Below are 23,311 nucleotides of genomic sequence, written 5' to 3' on the forward strand. Positions count from 1 at the left end.
AAATAATAATCACAGTGGTTATTTATAGAGGGTGCAACAGGTCAGCACCCCAGGAGTAAATGTCAGTTGGCTTTTCATAGCCAAGCATTCAGATGTTGAGACAGCAGGTGCGGTCAGTCAGGAGTCGTCCGGTCAGGTAGTCCTGAGGCATGGTCCTAGGGCGCAGGTCTTCCGAGAGGGGAGAGAGGGAGAGAGAGAGAATTAGAGAGAGCATACTTAAATTCACACAGGACACCAGATAAGACAGGAGAATTACACTAGCCCCCGGCTCATAGACCATTGCAGCATAGATACTGTAGGCTGAGACAGGGGGTGTCGGGGGACACTGTGGCCCCGTCTGACAATAGCCCCGGACAGTGCCAACCAGACAGGACATAATAATAATATAATAATATAATAATAATAATAATAATAATATAATAATATATGCCATTTATCAGACGCTTTTATCCAAAGCGACTTACAGTCATGTGTGCATACATTCTACGTATGGGTGGTCCCGGGGATCGAACCCACTACCCTGGCGTTACAAGCGCCATGCTCTACCAACTGAGCTACAGGGACCACCCCACCCACTTTGCCAAAGCACAGCCAACACACCACTAGAGGGATATCAACAGACCATCAACTTACTACCCTGAGACAAGGCTGAGTATAGCCCACAAAGATCTCCTCCACTGCACGAGCCCGAGGGTGCACAAGACCGGACAGGAAGAACAAGTTAGTGACCCAACCCACTCAACTTGATTATAGCGCAAAAAAAGCCAGGCATGCCAAGACGCACCCCTCCTAGTGACAGCATGGAAGAGCACTATTAAGTCAGTGATTCAACCCCTGGAACAGGGTCAGAGGCAGAGAATTCCAGTGGATGGAGGGGAACCGACCAGGCAAAGACAGCAGGGTGGTTCATCATTCCAGTGCCTTGCTGTTCACCTTGGGCCAGCCTATGCTCAATCATAGAACTTACTGAGGAGATGAGTCTTCAGTAAAGAGTTAAAGGTTGAGACCGAGCCTGCGTCTCTCACATGCAGACGATTCCATAAAAAGTTAGCTATGTAGGAGAAAGCCCTGCCACCAGCTGTTTGCTTAGAAATTCTGGGGACAATACGGGGGGCTGCGTCTTGTGACTGTAGCGTACATGTAGGTATGTACGGCAGGACCAAATCGGAGAGATAGGTAGGAGCAAGTCCATGTAATGCTTTGTAGGTCAGCAGTAAAACTTTGAAATCAGCCCTAGCCTTAACAGGAAGTCGGTGTAGAGAGGCTAGCACTGGAGTAAATTGATCAAATTCTATGGGTTCTTGTCAATATTCTAGCAGCCGTATTTAGCACTGAAGTTTATTTAGTGCTTTATCCTTCACAGTTTTATTTGAGACAACTTTACAACCATCAAGATTAATTGTCAAATCAAACAGCAGATCTCTTTGTTTCTTGGGATCTAGAACTAGCATCTCTGTTTTGTCCGAGTTTAAAAGTAAAACATGCTGCCATCCTCTTCTTTATGTCTGAAACACAGGCTTCTAGGGTTGGCCATTTTGGGGCTTCACCATGTTTAATCACCATGTTAAATGTACAGCTGTGTGTCATCCACATAGCAGTGAAAGTTGACATTGTGAAAGACATCACCAAGAGATATAATATATAGTGAAAACTATAATGGTCCTAAAACAGAACCTTGAGGAACACTGAAACTTGTCAGAAGACAAACCATCCACAGAGACAAACTGATATCTTTCCGACAGATAAGATCTAAACCAGGCAATACTGGGGTAGGAGCCTAGGGGGTACCCTGTAGTCTTCCCTCAGGTCTGTGTAAGCTAGGACAGGACAAAGAAGGAGCAGATAAGACAGAGGCTGACAGATACGCTGAGGAGTATGGAGAGGGGAAACTGGAGAGAGGCCATGGGGGTTTTATGAAGAGCTACAGGATGCACTTTTTTACGATGTGTCTTGTGTGTAGCTAGAGCAGGCAGGCTGGCAGGCAGAGCTGTGAGGGGACAGTTCCAAGGACATAGCTGGCTATCTCGGGCTGGTCACTTCCCACATCGACAGTGCTGCTGGGTCTCATTGTTGGGCTCTGCTCCAGGACAGTACACTGATGCAGTTCTGCACCAGAACAAAGGATATTGATGATTTCATACAGCTTTCTCGAATGAAAATAAAAACGCCTTGGAATCAGGATACATGTTTTTATCGGTAGCTTTATATCTCATTGAGATGAGAGCCATAAATGCACATTTTTATTGTATGGAATTTAAATAAAGCAACAAGTGTAAGCATTTCCGCCATTCCATCGGAAGTAGAAGTGAAGTGTCTTAGATTAGTCTTTGCCCCTCAACAGACTATGTGTCCTGAAATTACTTCCTAAAATGCAAACCAACCAACTACGTTGATCCTGTCCCTGGAGACATTGGCCATGTTCAAGAAGATGAAAACTGTAATGTATCATAGATAAATTGTGACTGACTGATCAAAAAAATAATAATGAGTAGTTATTTATGATGCAAGGTTCTTTGTAGATCAGTCAGTAGGCAGTCACCTACACTGTTGACTGCAATGCTGTACAAGTCCAGAGTCTCTGTCAATGCTTTTCAACCGCTCACTCCCAGCCAATACATTTCAGGAGTGGGGGTGGAGTGGTCACATGACTATCAGTCTTGTACTCAGATGAAAACAAATGAGCATGTCTGTGTTTGGGGGGGGGGGAAGCACCCTCATGGACTGAAACCAATCATTGACGGAAATCTTTCCCATCAGTAAAACAACACCCACCGCATTCTTATTGTGGTTAACAACTGCTTTAAAATGACCTACATTGCTGACTGTTGGATGTTAGAAGATAACTCTCAAAACTGTGTCATTTTTCAGCCTCCAAAACATTCAGGCAGGCTCATTCGGGCCTTTTTACTCCCATAGCTCAGCCTGCCAAATCCCTTAGTGACTACATCCAGATAGTTTGTCTCGGTGTCTGCTCATGTCCAGCAGCTGGTGAATTGACAGCTGGTGTCCCACTAAAAGAAATGTAGAAAAAAGTCTCATTTGAACTATTCTGTGTCCTGTCTCCCTATCTCACAGTAGACACACCATGTACACTGCGCTCCTGCCTTTTCTATTTGCTGATGTTTTGCCATATTCATGTTTGTAAAGAGACAGTCCAATACTGTGAAATCCCTTTCACACACAGACAAAAATCCCACGTTTTTAATATCCCACCTTCTTTTACCTGCTTTTTTTATGTATCTGAAAGGTGTAGGGGGTAAAAAACGTGGTATATTAAATCCCACCTCAAGACCTAGTCGTATAACCTGCATTTTCACAGATCCTGTAACAAAAATACAGGTATCGGGTCTGTGTGAATGGTTCTTCAGTGACAGTTGTCAGATACACTACATGACCACACCTGCTCGTTGACCATCTCATTCCAAAATCATGGGCATTAATATGGAGTTGGTCTCCCCTTTGCAGCTATAACAGCCTCCAATCTTCTGGGTAGACTTACCACTAGATGTTGGAGCATTGCTGTGGGGACTTGCTTCCATTCAGCCGCAACAGCATTAGTGAGGCCAGGCACTGATGTTGGGCGATTAGGCCTGGCTCGCAGTCGGTGTTCCAATTCATCCCAAAGGTGTTCGATGGGGTTGAAGTCAGGGCTCTGTGCAGGCCAGTCAAGTTCTTCCACACCGATCTCGACAAACCATTTCTGTATGGACCTCGCTTTGTGCACGGTGGCATTGTCATGCTAATACAGTAAAGGGCCTTCCCCAAACTGTTGCCACAATGTTGGACGCACAGAATTGTCTAGAATGTAATTGTATGCTTTAGAGTTAAGATTTCTCTTCACTGGGAAATCCTAAGGGGCCTAGCCCGAACCATGAAAAACAGTCCTAGAACATTATTCCACCTCCACCAAACTTTACAGTTGGCACTATGCATTCGGGCAGGTATCACTCTCCAGGCATCCCTCAAACCCAGATTCATCCGTCCGACTGGCAGAAGGTGAAGCGTGATTCATCACTCCAGAGAACGTTTCCACTGCTCTAGAGTCCAATGGTAGCGAGCTTTACACCACTCCAGCCGACGCTTGGCATTGCGCATTGTGATCTTAGGTTTGTCTCCGGCTGCTCGGTCATGGAAATCAATTTCATGAAGCTCCTGACGAACAGTTATTGTGCTGATGTTGCTTCCAGAGGCAGTTTGCATCTTGGGAGTGAGTGTTGCAACTGAGAACAGACGATTTTTATGAACTATGCCCTTCAGCACTCGGCGGTCCCGTTCTGTGAGCTTGTTTGGCCTACCACTTCACGGCTGAGCCGTTGTTGCTCCAATACGTTTCCACTTCACAATAACAACACTTACAGTTGACCGGGGCAGCTCCAGCTGGGAAGACATTTGACAAACTGACTGTTGGAAAGATGGCATCCTGTAACGGTGCCACGTTGAAAGTCATTGAGCAAGAATCCACTCATTTGAAGGGGTATCCACATACTTTTGTATATATATAAATCGAGTGCATTCTGAAAGTATTCAAACCCCTTCCCCTTCCCCTTTTCCACATTTTATGTTACAGCTTTATTCTAAAATGGATTAAATAAAACATATTCCTCATCAATCTACACATAATACCCCATAATGACAAAGAAAAAATAGGTTTTTCAAAATGTTAGCAAATGTATGAAAATATAAGTATTCAGACCCTTTGTTATGGGACTCGAAATTGAGCTCTGGTCCATCCTGTTTCCATGGAACATTCTTGAGATGTTTCTACAACTTGATTGGAGTCCACCTGTGGTACATTCAATTGATTGGACATGATTTGGAAAGGCACACACCTCTCTATATAGTTTCCCACAGTTCACAGTGCACGTCATTGCAAAAACCAAGCCATGAGGTCAAAGGAATTGTTCGTAGAGCTCCGGGACAGGATTGTGTCGAGGCACAGATCTGGGGAAGGGCACCAAAAAATGTCTGCAGCATTGAAGGTCCTCAAGAACACAGTGTCCTCCATCATTCTTAAATGGAAGAAGTTTGGAACCATCAAGACTCTTCCTAGAGCTGGCCGTCTGGCCAAACTGAGCAATCAGGGGAGAAGGGCCTTGGTCAGGGAGGTGACCAAGAACCTGATGTTCCCTCTGACAGAGCTCCAGAGTTCCTCTGTGGAGATGGGAGAACCTTCAAGAAGGGCAACCATCTCTGCAGCACTCCACTAATCAGACCTTTATGGTAGAGTGGCCAGACGGAAGCCACTCCTCAGTAAAGGGCACATGACAGCCCACTTGGAGTTTGCCAAAAGGCACATAAAAGACTCTCAGACCATGAGAAAAAAGATTCTCTGGTCTGATGAAACCGAGATTGAGCGTCACACATCTGGAGGAAACCTGGCACCATCTTTGCGGTGAAGTATGGTGTGGCAGCATCATGCTGTGGGGATGCTTTTCAGCTTCAGGGACTGAGAGACTAGTCCGGTTCCAGGAAAAGAGGAAAAGAGCAAAGTACAGAGAGATCCTTGATGATAACCTGCTCCAGAGCGCTCAGGACCTTGGACTGGACTGTTTTTGAATTGGCAAACATTTCTAAAAAAATGTTTTTGCTTTGTCATTATGGGGTATTGTGTGTAGATTAATGAGGGGAATTTATTTTAAAAATCCATTTTAGAATACGGCTGTAATATAACGAAATGTGGAAAAAGTCAAGGGATCTGAATACTTTCCGAATTCACTGTAGAGTACTTGCTGCTTCCTTAATAGTTTCCTGGGTGGAATTAATCATTATTTTCATATGTTTTGGTGAGTGATTGCCTATTTTGTATGTTGGTTACTGTGTGTAATTGAGTTTTAATGCATACTTCCTCATTCTTCATGTTTCCAGTGCATTCTTTCAGTCTTCAGGCCAATGTGCAGTCGGTTCATTAGGTATAGACCTGTTTTTTTTAATGAGAAACAAGGGATAATACCATCCTCCCGTCACCACAGCTCTAATACTGCATGAATGACTAGCTACAGTAAGCATATCATGGGAACAAAAATCAAAGCCACAAAGCAGGCTGAATTATAACCCTCCCAATTTAGTTTTCTCTTTGAACTTGGAATATTTTAGTTGATTCGAGACTAAATCATGTTTTTCAAAGGCTGAACCCAGAGCATGCATTTTAATTTTGTTCTCAACTATGCTGATTACAAAGCAACTATGGGCCTATGATTAGCTGTTATGCTATGATTACTGTCACTCTTTCCTCTGATACATCAACCCAACAACACTAACAAATATCATTTCTCAGCTGGCAACTGTGTCACGCAGGCCAGGTGAGAGTGGGAGTGGGAGTGAGAGTGAGAGTGAGAGTGGGAGTGAGAGTGAGAGTGAGAGTGAGAGTGAGAGTGAGAGTGAGAGTGAGAGTGAGAGTGAGAGTAAGAGCGAGAGAGCGAGAGAGCGAGAGAGAGAGAGAGAGCTGGCCTTGTGGTGTTGCGCTGAATGCCAGGCAGACGTTTGGAGAGAATGGCAGGTCCAGGCCCTGCCATCCGTCCCAGCCTTCCTCAACCGCCCTGCTGCTGATAAGGCATTTTCAACAGTTTTTTTTTATCTGCAAAGGTGAAAGATAAGCCCCATGCCACTTTTAGATGCTGTTTTTAGATGCTGTTTTCTCCACCGCTTGGTAGCAGATAGCTCTGGGTTGTCCTCCAGAAGTAACTTGGATTGAAAGTAAGTCGTAGAAGTACTAAAGGGAACTGAGTATATGTTAATAAGATTGTTAGAGTTCTCCAAATATAGTTTCAAATCATAATATCTCCTCATAGCAAGCAATATGTTCACATAAAATGGCTTTCATGTCAGGACCTCATCAGATATCCTTTAGTAAACGTGAGACTACATCTGACACAGAAATCTTTAGTTATCATTGCAGGAGCCTCCATTGTATTTGTCCTCCATTTTGAAACGAGAGGCTGTTGGGATCCCAATAGATGTCGTCCTATCTGCATTGCTGCAGAAACCCGTCTCTTTCTCTGTTTTCACTACAGCTTCACATGCAGATTGGCTCACTATCTCTGTGGCAGTATGATTAATCGGCCTATCTAGGGACAGGCTGGGGTATGAGGTTGGGTAGGGTGGAGAGAGAGTGAGCCTAGCTGTAAATGATCCCAGGCCTCATTGGACATTCAAACAGCAACCCTGTCGCCAAGCCTTCTGAAGGATCCCTCAGATAACAGCTGAGTCACAATCAGCTGCAGGTAGGAGTTAGCTACCATTGTTTTATCCATGGTTTATCCACCCGGTTTGTAAATCTTACCTTTAGGACTATCAGGGCACAATGTTACACGTTAGAGAAATACTTTTCTTTGGTTCAGTTCACCCAGATCCTCCACGAGGCTTTTCCTTTCCTTTGACATCCTTATCCTGAGCTCTTAGGACAGAATCCATTCCTTTATTGGGTTTTCCGATATTCTTGAAATGATTTTGTGACAATTAAAATTGAAGTGACACGAGGGAATTAAATTATACAAGCTATCCACTGTGACAAGACTTGACATGAAGTAGATTGCACTGTATTGCAAGTTGATTGATCTCTAGTTGGACTGGCAGGTGTCTACAATACATTTCACAGCACAGCAGAGGTTTGCTTAAGTGTGTGTGGGTGTGTGTGCAATTAACTGTACATGTATGTGAAGTGTGTGTGTGTGTGTATCTGTTTGTATGTGTATGCTGTGCATGTGTGACTCACTCCATTATCACTGTAAATGTCCTCTCCTGGGGAACTACTCAAGCAGTACTGATGACAAAGTAATGGCAATCAATTCCTGTGTGAATGTGCAACTGTCACCCTCCCTTGCTATATGTCATTAAGCAGGAGAGACCCCTGTCTGTACAGGAATGGGAGAGTTGTCGATGGGGAAGAATATTCTTACCTACTGTAGGCATTGGTGTGGACACCTGATAAGCTGAAACCATTCCATAACACTCCTGGTGCATTACTGTACGTCTTCTTGCTATCAAATGTTTGGCTAATGTCCAGCGATTAGATTCTTCATTTCATATCTTTCAGAGTTAAGATCACAACCCAATGACATGTTGTAATTCCTGATTCCTAAACCACTCTTGAATCCTTGGAATCTGAGGTGGTCTTGGGTTTGATGACACAGGGCTTGTACCCCGATGAGTCAGCTGGATACTGCCGCTCAATGACTATTCATATAATTACTTCAATTAATTAAAGGATATTACAGTTCCCTGACTGCAGAATTAGACGCTACTAGACTATTGGGGGCATTCAGTGTGGCACAAGCCCAGAAAGCTCCAGGTCAGAGTCAAACTGCAGTACACCAGTTGTATCTTATCTTGATTATTACCCAGTCATATGGTCAGGTGCTGCAAAGAAGGACCTAGAAAAACTGCAGCTGGCCCAGAAGAGAGCAGCACGTCTTGCACTTGACTGTAATCAGAGGGCTAATATCAATACTATGCATGCCAGTCTCTCTTGGCTAAAAGTAGAGGAGAGACTGACTGCATCACTTAATGTGTTGAAAATTCCAAATTGTTTGCAAAGTCAACATACACACAGCTCTGACACACATACTTACCCCACCAGACAAGCCAGTCCCCAAATCCAGAACAAATTCAAGAAAAACGGTACAGTGTTATATACAGCCGTTACTGCATGGAACTCCCTTCCATCTCAGATTCCTGAAGTGAAGAGCAACCTAGTTAAAAACAAATAAAGCAACAATTCACGGCACAACGCCTCTCCCCTATTTGACCTAAGTATTTGGTGTATATGTACTGATATGCAGAGGCTATGTGTGACGTTTTGAATGTCTACCGTTCTCTCCTTGAGGTGTTCTTGTCTTTTAATGTTCTGTATTATGTCATGCTTCATGTTTTTTTTGTGGACCCCGTGAAGAGTAGCTGCTGTTTTCGCAACAGCTAATGGGGATCCTAATAAAATACCACCTAAAATATAGATTGAGCTAAAACCTGCTGTGACAGTGACTGTTGTTTTCTGCATGATGGTTGTTGGCTGTGTTAGTAAAAAAGCTACTGTCTGAAGTTCTCAGCTTTATTTAGATCACATTCGCTTAAAATATTGATTATTGGAGACTGAGAAATTGATGCTGCAGATTAACTGACTACAGATACTGTGTAGGAGGTTGCAGCTAAAAATACTGTCAAAGAAAATAGGGCATGTGATATGTGAGATGATTGCCTGTGAGGATGTCTCTCTCTGGCAGATAACACTTCAAATACAACCTTTAGACATCATCCACCAAACATAGCGGACATTCATTAAATTGTGCTTTGTCACATACAGTATTCAGCAGTCAACAGTCTTTGAAAGATACTCCAACCGGGATTAAGTACCACAGTGTAGTTTTCCACTGTCTATTTTACTGATATCAGGGAATGACTACACTCAACAACAACCAAATAATGTAATTTTCGAAGCCAGTCAGTCAGTCCAGATCAGCCTCTCCGTTTCTTACCACCCTCAGATGGTAAATAAGCAGAAAAGCAGCAGCCGTTCTTGTAGTTTCATAGTAATCCTATTAAAACTTGTGCAATAACGAGGCCATTAAGGTTCTGGGAGTCCCCAGTCCATTCCAGGAGGGATAGATTGCCTTGCCAAGAGAAGTAAAGAGTTTAGGAAACACATCTGCACATTATCTCTACTTGAAACGGCATCCAAAGCCTTGTTTTCAGCTCAACAGTTGATTGTGTGGAAACTCAAGTTGGCCCGTTCAGCTAGCATTCTAATGCAACAAAACATTGTCACGAAAACGAATCACCCAAAGTAGGCCTATAAAGCTAGTAAGTATAAGAGTTGATCTGAAGGAGGAGGGACTTAATATGTTTAAAGTGAAGGCTTGCATACTCAATCGACTAAAGAACAACCACAATAGGCTATATCCAATAAGAGTGTTCTGTTCAACCTAACAATGTCTGTCTGTCTGGCTCCTAATATGTTTTATTTGACCCTTATTTGACTCATTTACAGCAATGACCTGGGGAATAGTTACAGGGGATGAAGGAGCCAATTGGTAGCTGGGGAGGATTAGGTGGCCAGATTTGGAATTTATCCAGGACACCGGGGTTAACACCCCTACTCTTACGATAAGTGCCATGGGATCTTTAGTGACCACAGAGAGTCAGGACACCTGTTAAAGTCCCATCCAAAAGACAGCACCTTAAACAGGGCAATGTCCCCAGGAAACAACACTTCCAACAGCATCTGGTCTCCCATTCAGGGACTGACCCAGACCAACCCTGCTTGGCCTCAGAGGCAAGCCAGCAATGGATGCAGTGTGTTGTTATACGGCTGGGATGATCAGCTCAAATAGACTAGGGGGAGGGCATCGGTCAGGAGTGACTCACCGTTATTACAGACAATATTTTTTTCTATTTCCATTAGCGTAACTAAGACATTTATGTTCGTTTATGATAAGTGTCTCCGTGCTTGGTCGTGTCATGTCTCGGAGCAATTATTTAAAAATTCATTTATTTGACAACTTATTGCAATTAATTTATGCCTAGAGTCACTCTGTGCAATTTGGATGGATATAATTGCTTGGTGTTAAAATGGAAAGGGCAAATCTGTACAACATTTATATATTAAGAAAATACCTCAAACTAAGGACTATCTAAGTAAAGGTTGCCTTGAAAAACAGACAGACTGCTTTTGGTTGACTTTTTCTCTGCTCAGTACAATTTCACTGCTCAGTCAAACATAACTTAACTGACAAACAACGAACCAACCAACCATGGATTTCCTTGGCTAAGCTAACGTTCCTTGTGAATATAACAGCATTTACAAAGAGGAGTATAATCAGAATGTTAGCTCACGTCCCGGACACAGACTGGCTAACAGCTGTGTAGAAGTGGAATGGAGGTGAGGTTGTCAGGGACCAGCGTAAAACAGGAGGACGTGTCTTTCTGTCTGGCTGTAGGAGTGTGTTAATTAATTATAGTCAGGGAACTTGATGTTCTGAAGCTAATGAAACAGCTGCACTGCTACTGCACAGTACTCACTCTCCTCAGGTTATTTGCTACTAGAACTGACCGGCGTGCTAATCAGCCCTCTGAGAAACAACAGAGTTCTATGATGCATGGAGATGGAGCTACATGGATAATGTTGTTGTCACACTGCCAGTACTGTCCACTTCCCCCATACCTCATCAGCATACTGTACATGTAGGTCGCGGCAGGTAGCCTAGTGGTTAAAAGCATTGGGGCAGTAACCAAATGGTTGCCGAATCCCTGAGCCGACTAGGTGAAAAATCTGTGTGCCCTTTGAGCAAGGCACGTACAGTATGTCACGCCCTGATCTGTTTCACCTGCTTTGTGCTTGTCTCCAACCTCCTCCAGGTGTCACCCATCTTCCCCATTATCCCCTGTGCATTTATACCTGTGTTTTCTGTCTGTCTGTTGCCAGTTCATCTTGTTTGATCAAGCCTACCAGTGGTTTGTCTCAGCGCCTGGTTTTCTCTAGTCTCTCTTTTTCTCACCCTCCTGGTTTTTGACCTTTACCTGTCCTGACCCTACCGTTCTGTACCTTTGCTCCACGTTTGAATTACCGACCTCTGCCTGCCGTCCTGTACCTTGGCCTCTGCTCTGGATTATCGACACCTGCCTGCCTTGACCTATCTTTTGCCTGCCGCTGTGGTTCCAATAAACATTGTTACTTCACACAGTCTGCACTTGGGTCTTACCTTGATTCCTGATAACGTAACCTTAATTGGTCCTGTAAGTTTATCTGGATAAGAGTGTCTGCTTAAATGTAATGTCTAAAGTACACATCATCCACAGATGACAAAGAATGATCTCTGTAGCTATGTGAATACAGTATGTTTCGGTTTGTCTATGCAATGCTTGACTGTGGTAGGGTAAAACGTTAAGCAGTTTGGATTTCTTTGCCATTGACCAGTCTGGCCCATAATTAGAAGGAAGTACAAATTTCACTTTTGTTTAAGCTGGGTAATATGCTAGTCAAGACAACACCAGAACACACAGGAGAAGCACACTTTCTAGTCCACATTGAGGTGTGACTAGAATCTGCTTTATCATGACTCATTTAGCATGACTCAAGGGCTTAAAACCCGAAAAGAAAATCTATGCTAAAACAAAAGTAATTGCGATTAGATTTAGTATTTATTAGGATCCAAAATTAGCTCCCGCCTAGGCTACTCTTCCTGGGGTCCAAACAGGAAACAACACAAATATATACTTAATATACAGTACCAGTCAAAAATTTTGAGACGCCTACTCATTCCAGGGTTTGTCTTTATTTAAACTTTTTTTCTACATTGTAGAATAATAGTGAAGACATCAACACCATGAAATAACACATATGCAATCATGTAGTAACCAAAAAAGTGTAAAACAAATACATAGATTTTAGATTCTTAAAAGTAGCCAGCTTTGCACACTCATGGCATTCTCTCAACCAGCTTGATGAGGTAGACATCTGGAATGCATTTCAATTAACAGATGTGCCTTGTTAATTTGTGTCATTTCTTTTTTCTTCTTTTTTTCTTTAAACATTAACTAGCCAACTAGGCAAAAAATATATTATTTACAATGACGGCCTACCTTTGCCACTATTAAAGCATTTGAGCTAATCAGTGTTGTGAGGTAGGGGTGGTAGGTATGGGTGGTATACAGAAGACAGCCCTATTTGGTAAAAGACCAAGTCCATATTATGGCAAGAACAGCTCAAATAAGCAAAGAGAAAAGACAGACCGTCATTACTTTAAGACATGAAGGTCAGTCAATATGTAACATTTCAAGAACTTTGAACTTTTCTTCAAGTGCGGTCCAGAAAATCATTATGCGCTCTGATGAAACTGGCTCTCACAGGAAAGAAAGACCAAGAGTTACCTCTGCTGCAGGCGATAAGTTCATTAGAGTTACCAGCCTCGTAAATTGCAACCCAAATAAATGCTTCATAGAGTTCAAGTAACAGACACATCTCAACAGCAACTGTTCAGAGGAGACTGAATGAATCAGGCCATCATGGTCGAATTGCTGCAAAGAAAGGACACAAATAAGAACACAAGCAAATGGACCGGTGGAAATCTGTCCTTTGGTCAAAATTTGTCTGTGTCTGCTGTGTCTTTGTGAGATGTGGAGCAGGTGAACGGTTGATCTCCGCATGTGTGATTCCCACCATGATTCATGGAGGACCTCAAACCAATTGAGATGGTTTGGGATGAGTTGGACTGCAGAGTGAAGGAAAAGTAGCCAACAAGTGCTCAGCATATGTGGGAACTCCTTCAAGACTGTTGGAAAAGCATTCCTCAGGAACCTGGTTGAGAGAATGCCATGAGTGTGCTAAGCTGTCATCAAGGCAAAGGCTACTTTGAAGAATCTAAAATATATTTTGATTTGTTAAAAAAAATTGGTTACTACATGATTCCTATGTGTTATTTCATAGTTTTGATGTCTTTCCTATTATTCTACAATGTAGAACATAGTAATATAAAGAAAAACCCTTGAATGAGTACGTGTGTGTCACGCCCTGGTCGAAGTATTTTGTGTTTATCTTCATTTATTTGGTCAGGCCAGGGTGTGACATGGGTTTTTGTATGTGGTGTGTATGTAGTGGGATTGTAGCTTAGTGGGGTGTTCTAGGTAAGTCTATGGCTGTCTGAAGTGGTTCTCAATCAGAGGCAGGTGTTTATCGTTGTCTCTGATTGGGAACCATATTTAGGCAGCCATATTCTTTGGTTGTGTTGTGGGTGATTGTACTTAGTATCCTGATGTCCTTGTTCTGTGTTAGTTTACACAAAGTAGAGGCTGTTTCGGTTTTCGTTACGTTTATTGTTTTGTAGTGTTTGTGTTTATTCGTGTCTACGTTGTTTATTAAACATGGATCGCAATCTACACGCTGCAGTTTGGTCCGACTCTCCTTCACCACATGAAAACCGTTAGTGTGTCCAAACTTTTGAATGGTATTGTACATATATACATTGCGTTCGCAAATTATTCAGACCCCTTGACTTTTTCCACATTTTGTTAGGTTACCGCATTATTCTAAAATTAATTAAATTGTTTTTTCGACCATCATCAATCTACACACAATACTCCATAATGACAAAGCTGTTATGCCCTAACCATAGAGAGCTGTTTATTCTCTATTCTCTGCCTGTGTGCACACCAGAAGCTTCATGTTTCGTTTGGTATTTTGTTGTCTTTGTTTGGTGTTCATTTAATAAAGTATAATGTACGCCTATCACGCTGCACCTTGGTCCAATCAGTACGATGAACGTGACAGAAGTGTTTGCTAATTTATTTAAAAAATATTTATAATAATTTGACATTTACATAAGTATTCAGACCTTTTACTCAGTACTTTGCCTTGAGTCTTCTTGGGTATGCTGCTTTAAGCTTGGTACACCTGTATTTAGGGAATTTCACCCACTCTTCTCTGCAGATCCTCTCAAACTCTGTCAGGTTGGATGGGGAGCAATGCTGCAAGGCTATTTTCATGTCACTTAAGAGATATTTTATCGTGTTCAAGTCCGGGCTCTGGCTGGGCCATTCAAGGACATTCAGAAACTCCCGAAGCCCTCCTGTGTTGTCTTGGCTGTGTGCTTAGGGTTGTTGTCTTGTTGGAAGATGAACCTTCGCCCCAGTCTGAGGTCATAAGCGCTCTTGAGCAGGATCTCTCTGTACCTTGGTCCGTTCATCTTTCGCTTGATCCTGAATAATCTCCCAGTCCCTGCTGCTGAAAAACATCCCCCCCAGCATGATGCTGCCACCACCATGCTTCACCGTAGGGATGGTGCCAGGTTTCCTTCAGATGAAAAGCTTGGCATTCAGGCCAAAGTGTTCAATCTTGGTATCATCAGACCAGAGAATCTTGTTTCTCATGGTCTGAGAATCTTTAGGTATCGTTTGGCAAACTCCAAGCGGGCTGTCATGTGCCTTTTACTGAGGACTGGCTTCCGTCTGGCCACTCTACCATAAAGGCATGATTAGTGGAGTGCTGCAGAGATGGTTGTCCTTCTGGAAGGTTCTCCCATCTCCACAGAGGAGCTCTAGAGCTCTGTCAGAGTGACCATCGAGTTCTTGTTCACCTCCCTGACCAAGGCCCTTCTACCCCGATTGCTCAGTTTGGTCGGGCGGCCAGCTCTAGAAAGAGTCTTGGTGGTTCCAAACTTCTTCCATTTGGAGGCAACTGTGTTCTTGAGGACCTTCAATGCTGCAGAAATGTTTTGGTACCCTACCCCAGATCTGTGCCTCTACATAATCCTGTCTCGGAGCTCTACGGACAATTCCTTTGACCTCATGGCTTGGTTTTTGCTCTGACATGCACTGTCAACTGTTGGACCTTACATAGACAGGTGTGCCTTTCCAAATGATGTCCAATGAATTGAATTTACCACATGTGGACTCCACTTGAGTTGTAGAAACATCTCAAAGATGATCAATGGATATAGGATGCACCTGAGCTCAATTTCGAGTCTCATAGCAAAGGGTCTGAATCCTTATGTAAATAAGGTATTTCAGTGAATTTGTCATACATTTGCTAAATTTCTAAAAACCTGTTTTCACTTTGCCATTATGGGGTATTGTGTGTAGATTGATAATAACTTTAATTTATTTAATTCCATTTTAGAATAAGGCTGTAAGGTACCAAAATGTGGAAAAAGTCAAGGTCTGAATACTTTCCCAATTAACTGAATATATACACTACATGACCAAAAGTGTGTGGACACCTGCTGGTCAAACATCTAATTCCAAAATCATGGGCATTGATACAGAGTTGGTCCCCCCTTTTCTGCTGTAACAGCCTCCACTCTTCTGGGACGTCTTTCCCCTAGATTTTGGAACATTGCTGCGGGGACTTGCTTCTATTCAGCCACAAGAGCATTAGTGAGGTCGGGTGCTGATGTTGGGCGATTAGGCCTGGCTCGTAGTCGTCATTCCAATTCATCCCAAAGGTGTTAGGTGGGGTTGAAGACAGGACTCTGTGCAGGCCATTTGTTCTTCCACACTGATCTCTACAAAACAGTTCTGTAGGGACTACGCGTTGTGCACAGGGGCATTGTCATGCTGAAACAGTACAAGGGCCTTTCCCAAACTGTTGCCACAAAGTTGGTTGCACCGAATCTTCTAGAATGTAATTGTATGCTGTATAGATACGATTTCCCTTCACTGGGAAATCCTAAGGGGCCTAGCCCGAACCATGAAAAACAGCCCTAGACTTTTATTCCTCCTCTACTAAACTTTACAGTTGGCACTACACCTTGGGGCAGGTAGCATCCTCCTGGCTTCTGCCAAATCCATATTCGTCCGTCGGACAGGCAGAGGGTGACTCCAGAGAATGCGTTTACCACTCCTCCAGAGTCCAATGGCGGCGAGCTTTACATCACTCCAGCCGCGCTTGTCATTACTCATGATGATATTAGGCTTGTGTGTGGCTGCTCGGCCATGAAAACCCATTTCATGAAACTCTCGACGAACAGATCCTGTGGTGACATTGCTTCCAGAGGCAGTTTGGAACTCGGTAGTGAGTGTTGCAACTAAGGACAAATGATCTTTACACGCTACGCGTTTCAGCACTCAGTGGTCCTGTTCTATGAGTTTGTGTGGCCTTCCACTTCACGGCTGAGCCATTGTTGCTCCTAGACATTTCCACTTCACAATAACAACACTTACAGTTCACCTGGGCAGTTCTAGCAGGGCAGGAATTTGACGAACGGACTTGTTTGAAACGTAGGATCCTATAACGGAGCCATGTTGAAAGTCACATGGTTATTCATGGAGATTGCATGGCTGTCTATGGAGATTGCATGGCTGTGGGCTCGAATTATACACCTGTTAGCAACGGATGTGGCTGAAGTTGTCTACATACTACTTATATATATAGCAATACATTTGCTTGACAATTTAGCCATTCAGCAAACTCTCCCAACCAGTGACCCACAGCTAGTGCATTCATCTTAAGACAGCCAGGTGAGACAACCACATATCACAGTCGTATCTTAACCACATATCATATACATAATACAATACATAATACAATACATAATACAATGCAAAATACAAAACAAAATGCATACAAATGTCTGTCTCTTCATAGTCCCGGATTTACCATAAGGTGTTATTTTTTCTGTTTTTGTTATAATCTGCTTAAATTATTATTATTTTTAAAATATTTTATTTGATAATGGATAAACAATACAAAACATACAACATACAAACAACGACATCATACAAACATTACACCTGCACAGACCACTAGTCTTCACCACTATCTCCAGCGCTCTAGTCACTTTCCGCCACAAGGCCTCATTTTGTTTGAATCTGGTTTTATTGCTAGCTTGAGTTACATGTGTTTCCCAGCATCTGTTCTGGACTTGGGTTCTAATTACTGTAATGCCTTCTCTCTACCATAGCAAGATACACACCTCCATTACTAATGTACATGGTAATGACAATTGAACAGAGTGCTTGTGTAACACATTTACTGGAGTTTTCTGCCTAAAATAGCTTTGCCATGATTCGTTAGGCAAACAGAGCAAAATTTAAACTTTAGATAGATAATACAACTGTCCAACATTATGAAACTACCAAAGCATTGTTGATTTCTAACAGTAATCCCCTAGCATCCCCATCTCAGCTGGTAGTTAGGAAAAATCCTGCAAACCAGAAGTAAGACGTATTATCTCTTACCTTTTGTGGTGAGATTATTTGAAGTCAACAAAACAGTGTCAGTGAGCAGCGCTTTTTTCCAGTGTGTTTATATGCAGATGAAGAATACAGACTAAAAGCCCTTGATACCCGTTCAAGTCTGAGCCAATGTGCTTAGTGATAAGCGCCAAATCATACCAGGAGCCATGTTGCTCAGGGATGTGGAGCACAGCCATTTTGTTTGAAGTTATGAGGAGAAGTAGAGGAGTCCCTAACTAACGAAGTGAGAAGCACACTGAGAGATGGGGCTCTAAAGCGGATACTGTTTCTTGTCACGGATTTGTAGCTTGTTGTTAAGTTAAGTTGGTAAATTTGTAATTTAAGCAGGTAAAGTAAGTCTTTGCTAATGTTTTGCTTATCTGTTATTCTGCCTCTAAGGACATGTCTAGACAGAGTCAGTTTACTTTAGGATTGTAAGGGTTAGAAAAGCGCAGACTAGTTGTGTAGGCAAACAAGGTTATTCATGGCAGATTGCATTTCATTTAGGGATATGATATCGACCAGACTATTGTACAAATAGTTAGGGTATTAAGGCAGAATAAACACTTCAGACATTCTAAATATTGATATGTTTCTTTGACTGTGTACTGGCTTGTGTTGAGAGGTGGTATTTCGTGTTCAATTTAAGGCTTCCTTCAAAGGGAAAATACCATGTATAATTAATTTCCCAGGAGTGAGTGGTGAGAACTGATCATAAAGCAGGGGTAATGGCTACCATAAAGCAGTAGACTAACCCTGGTCCTCCGAGCCCCTCCAGGGCCCACTACCCCGCTGCCCTTCGAGAGGAGAGGAGATAAAACGCTCCTCCACGCCATCTCTGCCAATGTTAATTCAATTCTGCCTGGCTTAGTCTGCCGTGAGGGTCAAACAGAGGGATAAATCTACCCGCCTTAGAGCCTGGCTGGCTGGTGATTATCACTGGGTTGTTGTTAATACAACCCAAACACCCCATACTAAGGCTGCTCAGCCAAGAAATGGACAATGATGACCGTTGCTATACACATACCTCATGTTTAACAACGTCTCCCCCCTGATATAGTCCATCACACTTTTGGCATATTTTGTAACAGACACGGTTTGTAACAGACATGCCCCACACCCAATCAGTGGAAGCAGGCCATTATTTGTAAGAATTTGAATAGTTTGCCTACACAGATGGATAATCCACACTGTGTTATTCACCCAGTGTCTGGATGTCATTAATTACTATACATTTTGGGAAGAGCAAGTACAGACAGCTCATCCCTCCAGCATTCCTGGTTTACAGGCCGGCGGAACATTCAAGGTCTTTCCGGTTATCTTGTCTAAAGATTGAATATGTTTACATGCAAAAGCAATGAAATCTAAACAGTTTCTGCCTCAACACTCTTGAGACAGAGCATCAAGGATGAACAAGATCGGAAGGAATCGATTAGGCGAGATCGATTAGGAAAACACTGTGACATGGATGGCATGATGGAACAGCATAGCGCCTGTCAGTAGACTGAACACCTTCCCCAGAGAGAAAATATACATGTAATGTGATCTCTCCCCAAACCAAGTTATTTATCCAAACTTTCTTAAAAAACTAACACACTAGAGTGTTTAAATATTACTATAGAGTATGTGAAAAATGTCCCTCTTCACTAACCTTTATTTTTTTAACTGAAATGTTCCAGAAATAGTTTTAAAAAAATACACAATTAACTATGTCTGATGACTCACTGCAAAGAGAACACATTATTTCAACATTCTCATTCAGTGCTGATTTTGATAGAACTGCCCAAGTCAGATGTGTTCTCATTCCGTGCTGATTTTGATAGAACTCAACGTTCATCATTTGTTATCCCCTTATGGTGTTCTTTCACTTTAGTAGTTGCGGTCTTTCCACAAGCCATTTGTCTTACGCAACATTAACTTGCATAACGTCGCCATACTACATTTATAACTAGTCTTAGTCCATTTGAATAATATAAAGCTTATCCTTTCTGTTGTCAGCTTCATTCAATTATTCACATGCAGCAATAGAGACAGACAGGATCTCCGTCAGTGGACAAGAGAATCGGCGTTTGAGAAATGAAAAATCCTTTTTGTTTGCCTATATCCTCATGGCTTTAATGAAATCAGAAATAATTTTAATGAACTCATTATGTTTTTCTACCTTCAAAGCCCCTCTTCGAAGCCCCTTCATCACTAAGCTAAGGACCCTGGGACTAAACATCTCCCTTTGCAACTGGATCCTGGTCTTCCTGACGGTACACCCCCAGGTGGTAAGTGTAGGCAACAACACATCTGCCACGCTGATCCTCAACAGTGGGGCCCCTAAGGGGTGTGTGCTTAGTCCCCTCCTGTACTCCCTGTTCACCCACGACTGCGTGGCCAGGCACGACTCCAACACCTTCATTAAGTTAGCTGACAACACAACAGCCTGATCAATGACAAGACAGCCTATAGGGAGGTCAGAGATCTGGCAGTGTGGTGCCAGGATAATAACCTCTCGCTCAATATGAGCAAGACAAAGGAGCCGATTGTGGACTACAGGAAAAGGCGAGCCGAAAGGCCCCCAATAACATCAACGGAGCTGTAGTGGAGCAGGTCAAGAGTTTTGAGTTCCTTGGTGTCCACATCACCACATCACCAACAAACTAACATGAACAATTAATAAAATGGCCACCCGGACTATTTACATTCCCCCCTTCCCCTGCTACTCGCTGTTTATTATCTATGCATAGTCACTTTAACCCTACCTATATGTACAAATTGCCTCGACTAGCCTGTAACCCCGCACATTGACTCGGTACCGGTATCCCCGGTAAATAGCCTCGTTATTGTTATTTTATTGTGTTACTCTTCTTATTTGACATTTTTTTACTTATTTATTTACTAAATATTTTCTTAACTCTATTTCTTGAACTGCATAACTAAGCATTTCACAATAAGGTATACACCTGTTATGTGACAGGTTAAAGGAAATATTCATAGCCTGTTATACATTAAAAAGTATTAGTAAGTTCATAGTATATGAGGATCTTAAAACATCTAAGGTTAAAAAGATGCATTCAGTATTGGTTGATAGAGATTGATAACATTCCTATAATTGTGTTAAAGTTCAAATCCGTCAAGCGTACAAAGGGTACGAATTGTGAGTAATGTGTAAACGTTATATTGATTACTTTATTTTGTGGTGCCTAAAAGTGTTAATCTGTGATCTACTAAATCCTCTTAATTTATGAGCCAGATATCGATTGCTCTGGTCTCCACCCATATTCCTGGGGAAATCGCGGTCTTTTCTCATTGAACTAAAAGTTGAATTGAGAATAAAACACCGTATCACTCTCGTGATTATTTCTCCCCTGTTTTCAGGGGCGTAACAGTTACACCTGTATCCGGCGCATGTGACAAATAAAGTTTGATTTGAATCCGGCTCTTGCTCTGTCTAACATTATTTTGACACATGGAGGATCACACTGTTTGTCGCAGTTTGATTCCTTGCCCTGGTGACAGCTTTGTTATTGAAATGTGGGTGGACATATGTGCATGGGATGCGTGAACACAGAGTAAGTTGTTGTTGTTGTTTAGCTTGGCTTTGTATATCACTACGTATCTCATACAATGTTATATGCTGAAGTTGATATTGGTATTGGCTATTATTACCTTTCGTGTCATTTCCATGTGTATGTTGCCCATTTGTATAGTTGGAGTTAACTGCTGTTGTTATTATTGTACGTTTATGTAATACCTGGTTATTAAATACAGTCCTTACCTATTGTGCTATTGCAGTTCTGTTCCATTTTTATTCTCTGTTGTAGTCCATTTAATATGCCTACATTAATCCTGCTCTATTCATTGCATTCCATGTGTATATTCATTATCTGTCTGGTTCTGTAACTTTACAGAACCATCTCCATGTTCATCCCCATGTTCACCCCCATTTACATCACCATGTTCATCCCCATTTACATCTCCATGTTCATCCCCATGTTCACCCCCATTTACATCACCATGTTCATCCCCATTATCATCTTTAACATCATTTACATCTCCATGTTCACCCCCATTTACATCTCCATGTTCAACCCCATGTTCACCCCCATTTACATCTCCATGTTCACCCCCATGTTCATCCCCATGTTCACCCCCATGTTCATCCCCATGTTCATCCCCATGTTCACCCCCATTTTCATCTCCATGTTTATCCCCATGTTCACCCCCATTTACATCTCCATTTACACCTCCATGTTCATCCCCATGTTCACCCCCATGTTCATCTCCATGTTCATCTCCATGTTCACCCCCATGTTCATCTCCATGTTCACCCCCATTTACATATCCATGTTCCTCTCCATTTACATATCCAGGTTCTTGCCCATTTACATCTCCATGTTAATCTCCATGTTCCTCTCCGTGTTAACTTTTGGGATGCTTTATTCCCCTCTAACCCGGGGCAGTGTCAGTGAGTCACAAATCAGTCAAATACATAGATCCAGGTCACTCTCTTTCACTAGATATGACCTTACTATACTTATAATCAATACTTTTGGAGTCCAGAATGCTATGTACATGTAGGACTCATTTACAACTGTGTTAACCGCCCTCTCTCTATTCACAAGGACTGTGTGTGTGGCCTAGCCGTCTAGGATGAAGTGGAACCTGTTCAAGAAGAAGCCTGAAGCCATGGTCGGACCGGAGCCCACTGGGGCCGCAGTCTTAACTGTTGCCCCTGGCCCCGTGGCCTCCACCGCAGCTGACAACTCCACAGAGGCCGTCAAAAACGGCGATTTTGACGACATCAAGAATAAGTTCCTCAATGAGATTGACAAGATCCCATGTGAGTGCCTGTCTGGATGTTGCACAGTACCTAACACCCACACCTATCCAGATGAGTTTGCATGACTTTTATTGATAATTACACTGAACAAAAATATAAACGTAACATGTAAAGTGTTAGGCCCATGTTTCATGAGCTGAAATATAAGATCATAGAGATTTTACATTGTGTTGTGCACAAATTTGTTTCCTTCCCTGTTAGTGAGCATTTATCATTTGTCAAGATAGATAATCCATCCACCTGACAGATGTTGCATATCAAGAAGCTGATTAAACACATGATCATTGCACTGGTGCACTTCACGTTGGGGACAATAAAAGGCCACTCTAAAACATGCAGTTTGCCACACAACACAATGTTGCAATTGGTATACTGACTGCGGGAATGTCCACCAGAGCTGTGCCAGAGAATTTAATGTTAATTTCTCTACCATAAGCCGCCTGCAACGTTGTTTTTGAGAATTTGGCAGTAGATCCAACCGGCCTCACAACCGCAGACCATCGTAGGGGCGAGCGGTTTGGGATGCTCTGGATTGACGTGTACGACAGCGTGTTCCAGTTCCCTCTAATATCTGGTAACTTCGCACAGCCATTGAAGAGGAGTGGGACAACATTCCACAGGCCACAATCAACAACCTGTTAACTCTATGCGAAGGAGATGTGTCGCACTGCATAAGGCAAATGGTGGTCACACCAGATACTGACTGGTTTTCTTATCCACACCCCTACCTTTTTTAAAGGTATCTGTGACCAACAGATGTATATCTGTTTTCCCAGTCATGTGAAATCCATAGATTTGAGCCTAATTAATTATTTCAACTGACTG

At 42.5% G+C, this 23,311-nt stretch overlaps 1 protein-coding gene across 8 annotated transcripts in view; it reads left to right on the plus strand.

The window, feature by feature from the left end:
• LOC118360883 (synaptotagmin-2-like) overlaps positions 1-23,311 on the plus strand; it is a 94,142-nt gene that overhangs the window by 54,558 nt on the left and 16,273 nt on the right. For 6 of the 8 annotated variants that reach the window (XM_052485177.1, XM_052485175.1, XM_052485174.1 and 3 more), the window contains 2 exons: positions 19,828-19,928; positions 22,269-22,486. In XM_052485177.1, coding sequence (XP_052341137.1) covers positions 22,297-22,486 — 190 coding nt within the window. In that variant the 5' untranslated portion in view covers positions 19,828-19,928; positions 22,269-22,296. Of the gene's footprint in view, positions 1-19,827; positions 19,929-21,056; positions 21,216-22,268; positions 22,487-23,311 lie in introns of those variants that run through there. The other 2 variants (XM_052485178.1, XM_052485179.1) reach the window with 2 other exon arrangements.

This window comes from Oncorhynchus keta, chromosome 28 (genome assembly GCF_023373465.1).
Source record: "Oncorhynchus keta strain PuntledgeMale-10-30-2019 chromosome 28, Oket_V2, whole genome shotgun sequence".
NCBI classification, from domain to species: Eukaryota; Metazoa; Chordata; class Actinopteri; order Salmoniformes; family Salmonidae; genus Oncorhynchus; species Oncorhynchus keta.